Here is an 11,760-nt window from a genome sequence, read left to right on the forward strand (position 1 = left end):
TTATATGTACATTGGTTGTATAAAGTCAAGGAGGTGGAGATTTTCTCTCATCTTCAGAAAACCCCCTTCACTGTAATTGATGGTCCTGCATCAAGGGACACCACTAACCAGATCTCCTGAAGTCTGGGGAGGGTTTCAGTGTTTACCATCTTGACTTCAGCATTGAACTCTTCTCCTCCTTGACTTTATACAACCAATTTACAGCTCACTTCAAAGTTGATTTTCTGGATTATGCTTCCACACAGAGTCATGAAAGAAACAATAACTAGAAGGTGTTACGCTGCTTGACAATATTTTGGTAATAGTTTATTAGGTCAGATGCTGATGCTGTTTTATTAGGATGAACAAATTAAAAAAACACAAAAAAAGCGGTCATGTCATGAATACATTCCCACATCCTTACATAGACCTGAGCCTTAACAAATACAAACATGGGAATAACCTAAATAGAGAAAATAGTTGGGGTAACATCATATATTTTGAGAAGGAATACCACCCATCATAGAAACATCCTTACAGAGGGAGACCTTACCAATTTAATTATCACAATCACCGCTGGGGTAAAGGTGAATTCCAATGATGTGGCAAATCAAGGGATGATCCGTAGTCCTTCCATTGCACTTCTAAACCTAGGCACCGAATAAATAATGTCTGCTGAATCGTACCACACACCCCAAATCAGAGTAAATTTGTCAGAATACTTTTCATATGGAAGGATTTGATTTATCTGGAGATTCTACATACTCAAGGTGTTGGGTGCAATGCACTTCCGGGCCAGAAATAATTTCTCATAAGCATATATGAAATCAGGCCCAAAAGGCACACCTCTGGGGAGAGTGGTACTGAATTAGGTAGCAAGGAATACAAGAATTCTATCACTTTTCCAGAAAGCCTTTATATGGGCAGCCCAGCCAGAAGTCAGCACCTAGTTCAGTGCATCGCAGAATAGCATATCTGAATGCATCTTTCATCTCTGAAATAGTAGTCTGTGTATAACTCATTCTCTACCACAATATCACGTGAGAGATAAATAAGAACACATATTGCAAAACATTACTTTTACTTGGCATGATTTGGTAACTTCAGCAGTAACTGATTTCTAGGACTTAATCTTTTAAGTCTAATCTGGGTTACTTAGAATCATACAATGAAATATCAACAACAATAGAGGCTTTTTTGGCATGCCCATGCAGATGCTTAATAGAATAAGGGGGCTCCCAGCTCTGCAGTGGTCTTTAAATTAATCCATATGCAATATAATATAACATTGCACATGTATTGCTGCACCTTTTCCTTTTCTGGGAAAGTGCATTTATAGGCTCAACTTTACCACTGTCATAAAAACCATCAATCACACAGACTTGACATATATAATTGTCCTACTTCAAACATCCCCTCACCCTTATAATAAATGTCAGACATAAATGGAGGTAGACTGCCAGAAGTGCAGACGTAACACATGAAACTAACTAAAGGTGCGAACACAAGAAGAGAACATGTTAAGAAGACTCTACAGCACTTTGTCGTGTATATATATATATATATATATATATATATATATATATATATATACGTTTTCTAGAAATGGCTGAGTGGCTTCCTCCGTAAAACCCAGAATCCGGGGCACATATAGCACCTATGTCCCCTGTACTATCTGCAATGTAATATAGCATCACATGTGAGTTATATAAAAATAATAACGTGACATATTTCCGAGTGGGATTTAGCTATTAGAGGTGGTCCTAAGCAGACAACTACCCTCTATACTATGAATATGTCCTAACCGGGCCTATAGTAAGACATTTAGCTGAATTGTCTATAGAAAAAAACTGATCAGTTAGGCCTCATGCACACACACATGTTAGCAAAATGGGCAATCCAGGCAGAAATTGGACCTGCTCTATATTTTCCATGCCTGACCATGCATGAAAGACCTCTATCGGGGACAAAATTGGGGCTAGCTCACAGCCCCCATATATGGTAGTGTGTATAAGGCCTTACAGTATATCCACAGTGTATATGTTACTGATTTACTATCTGGACTTGGAGGGTAGACAATCTGAAGAGCATTACAGCATCAGTAAAATGGAGACGATTTCAACACAATCTCATTCGAACACTGAATACATTTGTGAAATATTTTGTGTTATATAGAAGCATTAGAAAAGTTTTTTTTTTAATAGATACCAGCATGGGGAAGTGTTTTCTTTGTACCTTTATATAGTAAGTTTGGAGAAGGGTCATCCGCTCACTTGACATGGTATGTTGCAGGCAGGAATGCACTATGCTGCAGGGCACACGCAGCCTAAGTATTGTAACTCTACTTGAAGTGCTCTGCTCAACCAGTGATCGGCCGTCAGGATGTACACTGAGATTTACAAAGTAAAGGGTGTTAGTTTCAATGATTTCTATCAATCTGAGAGGTTACCAAACACCCAAAACCCACTGTACAGATAACATGGCAGTGATGTGCAGCATACAATGTAGAGTACAGTGCCTGCCACTATAATCCTCCCTTTTAACGTAACCAGAGGTCATTTGACCTAATCTCCATTAGGAAAGGCAAGGTGTTATTATCTATACATTCTTTACCCCCTTGTGTTTCTGCGATTTCAGACTTAGCCATTTCATTTTTACTGATAGTAATGGATCCTTAGGATTTAATACAATTTACATGTTTCTAGTGATAGATTTTTGGTACATCAATGCACAGGATGCACAGAATACGGTATCATTATAAGTAGAGGTATTGTATGAGAGCTATCTACAACCTTGTATGCCTTGATTTATGGCTACATACAACATTGTACATATGAAATCTAAAAGGTAAAAGTATAGCATGCTCCACCTTTTATGGAGCCATCATATACTGTGGGGTTCCGCACCTGCTTTTTTGACAGGTTTCCTGACTTTTCGAGGATCACGCCGGGGATTGAGTCATACGCGATCAGCTTGTGGTGTAATCGCACCGGCTTTCACACAACACAAATTGGGAGGGCCGGCTGTCGGCCGATCCGACGGATTTGGAAAAAGCGTGGGATTTAACATTCAAATTTGTGTCGCAAGACAAGAACTTACATGCACCGGGAAGAAGAAGGTGAACTCCGGCATTCCGGATTGGGGATTGCGACTCGGACAGGTAAGTAATTGTGCCCCTGTGTATACAATGGATGGGATGATCAAGAATCCTCTAATACAAGTACTATTGAAATACCTGAGGCCTTGTTTGATAGTTTGATGTATGTGTGCAGATGAACCTTACTAATACATCAAAGTTGTCAGCAGATTTTTCCCTGAATTCCTATGTAACTCCGCTAACTGAAGAAGGAAGCATAGTTTCCAGTTCAGTTCAGAAAATCACCAGTCCATACATGCCTGCTCATTTCACAATGAGTGAACAAGCTTCATATCCACTGCCACCAAAAACACAAAAAACAATAAATACAACCTCTCATACCAGTGATAGTAAGGCAGGAAAAACCTGTCACTGTTCATAAATACTGTTCATATATGTACACACATAAGGTAGAAACGTTCATAAATGGAATAAAATAAAATTTAGTATTACCAACTATTCAACAATAGAGTATTGTTGTGGTAAGATTAGAATATGTCCTTAAAGAGTTCTGACCCACAGAATCATGGACTCTATAAGACTTCAGTAGGTCTTCTTTGGTGCAAACGCAAAGGACAGCATTGGGAACCTATGACCATGTTACTGGCTTATTAGTCCTTCTTTTGGTGGATACTACCCAATGCATACAAGAAACACATCATAGGACAATTTTAGAAATGCTCTGACACAGTTGTGGTCCTTGTCAAAGTATCTTCAATCCATCCTACATTTTCCTGTTTCCAATACATCAACTTTACTAGACAGGGTTACACAAGAATAACCTGATAAACTGGTGATGGGAGTGCAGAAGAATCCAGGACAATCAGGCAACATAAAACTATTGTTTACAATTTAGATATGTATGACCTATCCTTAGGATATGTGTAGATCCTCAATAACAATGTTGAGGTTTCTAATACCTGGCACCTATACTGAACAGCCATAATGAATGGGACTTCACAGGTTAAGGGGCTGGAAGAAGATACTTCTGTGTTATATCTTGGCTCTCAATCACTTAAATGTTCTCATTTAACATTCATCTATGTGCGATTTGCAGGAAAAAACGGTTACAGTCATTAATTTCACACTACTAATACACAAAGCAATAACTTCCAATCATTCTTGATTCTATCTCATATTTGGTAGCCACCACAAAGGAGTAGGTGAATTTTATCCAATTGTTTCTGCAGTATAAGGTCCTTCGTAGGAGCGTATCTGCTATGGCCATAACCTTGATTCATGATCACAACCTCATCTCTACAGGTGAGAAAATCAGAAAAATCCCTTTCACTATTGATTCAATGATAAAATTGATTCCACCAAGTCTAACGTTCCATAAACCGTAATGTAACATATAGAATGTACATCTAGAGCATCTATTTTAGTTTTTACTTTGCTAATGGATTTTGACACTTATGTTGATTGCATCCACATACCACTACATCTATTTTACAAAATGTTCTGCAAGATTAAAGGGTTGGATAGGGATAGAAAAAACATCTCTTTTCATCTTATACTGTCACCAGGTCATGTTTAACATTCAAGTTTAGCTGTTTTTGAGCAATCCAGTTAAAGTCCAATACCACATATGACCTCTGGAAAAGCAATGGCACAACTTTTGGAAAATAACTGCCATGCTTTTTCTATTCCTGAAGAACCCCTATCATTTTCCAAATTTTAAATTTTATTGTGCTTTTGATGAATGAATGTTCACTAGGCAGTCACTCTAGTAGGTCTTCACTTTTTACTTCAGTAGGGTTGTGCCATGATGCGCAGTTCCACAAGTAGGGTTAATATACTTAGGACTAATGTTCTGGCTTTTAAATACAGAGTCCCACATTTTGTCGAACGCAACACATTTGTGGGGCAGCTGCACAATACCCAAATTTCATCACCGAAAGAGATGTTCTGGTGCACAGGATTGTGTTCTGGTGCACAGGACTGTGTTCTGGTGCACAGGACTGTGTTCTGGTGCATAGTCGGACTTTGCAGCACATTTATCAAGACAGAATTATGTTAAAGGTGCACAAAAAAATGTTGGAGCTCTCTGCCGGAGCAGTACAGGGGGCACCAAATTCATGAATCTGGCGCACTCTGTACACTACACAGGCAAACTGCACATAGTGGATCTGGTAACACCCCCTCAGAGCCTTTCAGGCATAATTTCATGTTAGAAGGAAGGAGGCCATGTATAGCAAATATAAAAAGATTGTCACAGTGCCTGGATCTAAGAGTAATTGTCCCTGGTTTATCATGCTTGCTTTTAGTTTTATTTAAACTGAATTTGGCTGATAAACGCTAGACGCTATATCATGTCAAGCTACTGGGAACTCTAAAGACGCATGGCAATGCCACATTCACAGGACCAGGATGGCAAGGTATTAAGCTTGCAGAAAGGCACACAGAGGTTTTCATATGCCATGATCATGTGTAAACGTAATAAAAGCAAAATATATGATAAATATATTTATTTTAACATACTTATGTAATTTCACTAAAATGCATTGAATGGGAGTGATTTGTTCAGCATTAAAAAGCCCCTCAGACACATCACTATGCCTAAGGCAAAGTCCCAAAAAAGTGTTTAGCTCTTTCTGCTCTAGGTGTCTTCAACACTGCTTTGTCTTAGAGCCAGAAGAGCAGCAGCTGGAGTTACCTCCCTGACAGTATTGCACAAGGGAAGCAGGTAGAGACTTGCATGTCAGGAACGTGACTTCAGCACTTAGACAAAGGTGTGCCAGTGGCTCATGGGATAGTGCACAGTCACGGAAAGGTATACTGTGAGGAAGGCACACATGTGTAATACAGAGCCGCAGCCTGGCTAGTGGAGCCGCTGGCTCATGGCCAAACTTCTACTGGCAAAGTTCAAGATTTATCAGAGTTTCAGACAATAAGAGTGAAAGAAAGGGAGGGAGAAAGTACAGGACTTATGTAATGGTGAGAACTCCTCACAGGTTGGCTAGTCACATGACAGATAAAAATCACATCCAAAACGTGTCTATGGTTACATCGGCCTTGGTAGCCCGTCTCTCTTGCTTCTTAAGGCATGTACTAATTACAGTCTTTTGCTCACTGTTGTCATCCATTTCTGAAGATTTGCAACAGAACGTCCAGAAATTTCCACTCATATCTTCTGTGTGATCAGTACTTTACCTCACATACCTGGTTCTGAGAAAATCTGCAGAAATATTTGAAGATCAGCAGCTCTTTTCTGTTAGCTCTGCGCTTGAGGCAACCTACAGCTCAGTAATCCCCATATCTCATCTAACATTTCTCATATCTCATCTAACATTTCTCACATTTTACTGTCCTAGAAAAGTATTACCATACATGTCTGAAGTCCTATTGTTAGGGTATATTCATATATGCACCTGATGGTCCCTGGGTCACAGATTACCTCATAAGTAATGCGTTAAAAAGTCTTGCAAACTGCACATTTTTGACAAGGATCACCATATAGACAATGGTGCTGTATTTGCACTTATCATATACCAATTCTCTACTCCCAAATTTAATTTTTTCTGCGCCAACAACAGAACTGAGAGATTAGTAGGAATTCTAGTAGGAAAGTAACTAGAGCCAGAATGTGTCTTCATGTCCTCACAGAAGCAGGATGTCTGCTCCTCTATAATTTAGCTTCACTAAGGCAGTGTAACCCTTTACAGTCTCCCTTACAAATGATGCAGACATATCCAAAGAGTCACGTATTACCCGTGTCTTTACAAATGGTGCATTGTACAATATACATAAAGCGGAGTGAGACATTTTATATGGTGCTGAGACTTCCGACAAATACTTGTTACATCGTGTCTGTCATCCTGTGACATATTCAAAATGTATTTTCAGATTTTTTTTTTCAAAGACATAGTAATAGATCATGGATGTCCTAAATGACGTCCAGGTTGTCATCTTCCCATGGTGTAACAAGTGAATACTGAGCTTTGATACTGTATGCTGAGGCCATCAACCCAACAAGGCATTATTCTGGGCACAAACTAGGCCATCAAAACTATGATAAACTATTGTAAATTTGATTTAGTAAAGCTTTTTAGTCACAGAGACCCTAAAATGTGGTGTAATAAAAATGAATCCAAAAAGATACAATATACTGCTGTTTTCCCTTAGTACTGTAATAGGTGCACATGTCATCTCTTATGCAGGTAAGAAGAACAGCTGTCCAGGAGTCATTATTATACTACACCACATGCCTGGACGGTGGTGACCTGTTCACTGACTTTCTCAAGACATGAAGACAAGCACATTTGTAATCCATGTCCACTTTTGAACATGCTCCTGCTTCCTCTCTCACTCATATTTACATGGTCATATATGGTGCAATGACCCCAGATAGGGAACATAGTTCAATAATCTCCAATATCGGGATGCATAGTGTTAAAGGGACATAAAGGTACCTGAGATAATGGAATGGGTTTTTCATGTAAGTCTATTTCCGTATAAGATCACAGTATAAGAATAAATCACATGATCATACTTTAACACCTGCAAACTGGAATGATTAACATGATCTGTTGTTGTTGGCTCTATTGTGGGGATGTGAAAGAATTATGTCACAGATCGAAAAAGTGTTTTAAGGAAATTTTCTTTTTATAATGGAATCTTTGATATGTCCTAATAACACTACATTATAGGATGTGATCATAACCATCCTAAATTTCAAAATTGGCTGATTGTTTGGTGGATCACATTAAGTATTTAAGCCTTTGAGCACACATATTTATCATCTATTCTTAATATGCAATCTAAGCAGCCCCAAAACATTAGATAAAATTGCTAAAGTGGTCGATTTTGCCCATTTTTGGCAGATATTTAAAAAAAGATGAGAGAGTGAAAAAAATTCAGTTGCAGTCTTTGGACACTACAAAAATATATATTTTTAAACGACTTCTTGAACAACCATTTTAGTCTCTTTTTTTGCTGGTGGTATCATATATAATATGTATTATGTGTATTTTACGTGTTGTACTGTATTGGCATCTAACTATAAAATGACCTGATTTAAATAGGTGACGGAGTCTGTGCACAACATCCTGGAGTAACAATTCCAGAATCTGTGACACCCTACTATATAATTATATTAAAGTGGCGGCATCTGGTCTAGCCTGTCAATCACGTGAGTAAAGAAATACAGTGATAAAATTTCATGATAAATGACATAACACACAACCATCTAACCGTGTACATTCCAAAATAAAAAATTGCATAAAGTTGAGTCCCAATTGCTCTGGTGCCTTTTCACCTCTGTATGGAATGCGTTACGCAAACATGTGTTTAGTTCAAAATAATAGCATTTCCTACAACCGTCCTATGTGTTAAACTGAATACACTCTTTTAAAGGCTAAGTAATGCACTTGTAGATTATTTCCGCACATATCTAAGCTGTAAGAATGAACAAGTCACCCAATGCCCCTTCATTGACTCCACAAGATACAGGAGGTCACGTGCAGGCAGGTAATTAAAGGGACGTGCTCATCTAAGTGTATGACAAGCCAGAGGCTTCTAACTAGATAGATACAGGTTCTTACCAACTCTGTCGTCTTGGGCATCACAAGCCATGAAAAGTAAGAAGGTGAAGAGGAGGAAAGAAATTCCTTGGTGTCCCAGGTCCAGACCTGGAGGCTTCATCCTGGTGTCAGGTGGTCACTGAGAAGTCACAAGAATCTCCAAAATCCTTGAAGTGCTGTTCTACTGATCGCCAACACTTGGGTTAGTAAAGTTACAATCCAGAAGTGGTGTGTGTCCCTGATCTTAGCAGCTCATTCCACATCCATGGGGAGACAATCCTCACTCATCGCTTGTATCCACACACCATAGTCCAGAGCGGAGTTGTAAAAGTTTTTGACAGTTTCAGCCGGCTCAGTGTCTCGCAGTCTGATCACAATACGAGGAGAATGTGGCATGCCTGGATTGTGACATCACACAGAGGTGTGTCCCATTCCACTACCCTTCCCAAATCCTCCCTCCCGGCTGGAGCCCTTGTATTCTTACATGTACTGCGGGCGTCTGCACTGCCACCTCATGGCCACTGCCGGGAATGGCAGGACGAACACTACAGGTCACTGCGATCTTCTGAGCCGCCTGTTTTCCAGGAAAAGCAGCACTATCTGTTCAGTACACGGGGGAGAGATCCAGAACAAAACAGGGGCTTATGTAATCTGTGCACAGGAGCAGATGTGTGCATGGAGCAGAGCTCATTGTATCATTTAATTTGCTGCTTTGCTATTTAGTGCAGCAGGATTCAGTTCCATTTCACATAGAAATATGATGGCAATGATAAACTCATTAAATCATTTCAAGTATTTTTGTATTTCGGGATAAAATGTATAAAATGACTTACCTTTCAGCGTCCCGCGTCTTCTGTTTTCTTCCCGGGAACCAATTGTGTAATTTTTCTGTCTCAGCATGATGATACCATTGTGCCATTTATGTCTTCTGGAGGAAGACCATACTAAAACACCCATAAAAGACACCAGTATAAATGCTTATTGTAGTTTTGGACTATAAGATATATAGGGCCAGTTCTAGCCTTTTTGCTGCCTGAAGCAAAAATTGTAATGTCCGCCCCGCCTCTAAAAAAAGCATCCCATACCAGATCCCCTTCTACACTTGTCTCACTGAAACAGCAGGAAAATATTTAAATGACATCTAAAACCTTATCAGAAAATGCTGACAGCACTAATAACAATCAATAATATCTTCACCCCCTGAGTGACACTACACATGCTGATGCTAGAAACATACTAGTAAGTTAGTCAGTGACAACGCATTAGTACCTTGCACAATACAATCTAATCCATCAGACAGAGGACTTCAGTATCATTTCTCCCAGACATGCTTTATCACTTTTGTATTCACCGCTTGATGTCTTCTGTTCTTTGCAGCACATTTCCACACTGAGCCCCTAAAAATACCATAGTCACTTACAGAATGCTGAACAATGTTCCTAAATATATATAACCCAACACAACCGAACAAGTGCCTTTTTTAAAATTTTGAGGGGTGTGGCCAAATGTCATGTGACCAGGGTGACATCACCCTTTGGCCTCTTAATATTAGCAAACTGTACCCCATGCACATATCTGACCACATAAAAATTCACAGCATGCTTGCATGGACTTCTAATCTGCTCCATGCAGGCTGATGCGATTTCATGTCATATGATATGCTGTGATTTCATGAGCTATATGCTTGGTGTGCAGTTTGCTAGTGTTAGGGGCTAAAGGACCTGTGATGATGTCACCCTGGTCACATGACATTACTGCTGCATGCAGAGAAAGCATGGGGAGGAGCTATTGGATTAAGCCATTCCCGCCTCGACTTGCTATAGACATCCTTGGATAACAGGTAAAATTATAAAGTTGAATATATGAGGGGAACAATTTTTAGCTTCAAGAAGGGTATTTGTTAGTTACTATGGCTCTATGGGAACCTGCCACTAGCTGTATTTGTGAAAATTGTGGTGACAGGTTCCCTTTAACAAATGCAAAACCCATATTATTACTTTTGTGTTTTGCCAAATAATGTTAATAATTTAAGTACAGCAGCTGCTAATTCACCCCCAGATGAAGGCTTGACAGCTGAAACGTGCGTCGGGGTCAGCGTGGGGCTCAGCTGCACTATGGGTGAGAACAATTTGACTCTTTTGATTTTATAAAAAGTTCTCTTTTTATATGCATTTGTATTACTCTTTTGATATATCCTTGATGTGGATAAATTTCCACAATAGGTATTTGTTGTCTATCTCCCATGTGTACTTACATGATATTTTTATGTTGTCATTAATATCATGATGTGTGGATATTGCCATTGCGCAAAATATTACATACAATACTAACCCACGCTGTCTAGTGTCGGGGTATATCTCCCCTGGGCACAGGTTTCTATTAACTCGTATGTACCTGTTGTTATGGTTTTAAAAATGTTTTGTTTACAATAAAACTATCAATATTTGATTATATTTCCTTTTGTGGAACTTTCTTTTGGTTTAAATAATTCAAAACTCTGTTTTATTTACATACAGCTCCCCTAACAGTCCCCCATATATATACTTCCAAATTAAATTATAGATAGTACTCCATACACAGCCTCCTATATATCCCCCATTAATTAATTATATAAACCCCTATAGATAGTATATACGGCCAGAACCAACCCCCCCCCCACATAATTTATGCAGCCAGATCACCACCATAGACAGTAAATAGAGCCAATTTAGAGCGCCGGCAGGGAAAATTTTAAGAATGGTGTTTAAAATGCCATTTTAATTAATTCCTCATCAATATGTTGCAGGGCTGTGTATCAGTGACTGAAACCCCAAAACTTTGACTTCATTGGATATATTGACTTTATATCAGTAGCAAGCAGAGTTTGGAACCGCACACATAAACAATAAATAAAGTAGACAAATTTGTGATACTAATTTATACGAGTCTACGTTCCCATTGTGGTTTTATGATGAAAGCCATAACACTTTGGCAGATTCATCACCTGACTGCCACCATTGGTTTATAATGGGCTCCATCAAGTTTTAGTGCAGTATCTATCATTTTTACAAGAGGAACAGTGTTGCATGCAAGGCTCTTCTATCACTTGTGACAAAGCTGTAGACAGAGACTCTGAATGGAGCA

At 39.0% G+C, this 11,760-nt stretch overlaps 1 protein-coding gene across 1 annotated transcript in view; it reads right to left on the reverse strand.

Annotated features, from left to right (window-relative positions):
• The window catches only part of EGFR (epidermal growth factor receptor), a 122,595-nt gene extending 113,540 nt beyond the window's left edge, over positions 1 to 9,055 (reverse strand). The window contains exon 1 of the mRNA XM_072153360.1: positions 8,659 to 9,055. Within this exon, the coding sequence (XP_072009461.1) occupies positions 8,659 to 8,758 (100 nt within the window). The 5' untranslated portion in view covers positions 8,759 to 9,055. The remainder of the gene's footprint in view (positions 1 to 8,658) is intronic.
• Positions 9,056 to 11,760: the final 2,705 nt, after the last annotated feature.

This window comes from Engystomops pustulosus, chromosome 5, assembly GCF_040894005.1.
Source record: "Engystomops pustulosus chromosome 5, aEngPut4.maternal, whole genome shotgun sequence".
NCBI classification, from domain to species: domain Eukaryota; kingdom Metazoa; phylum Chordata; class Amphibia; order Anura; family Leptodactylidae; genus Engystomops; species Engystomops pustulosus.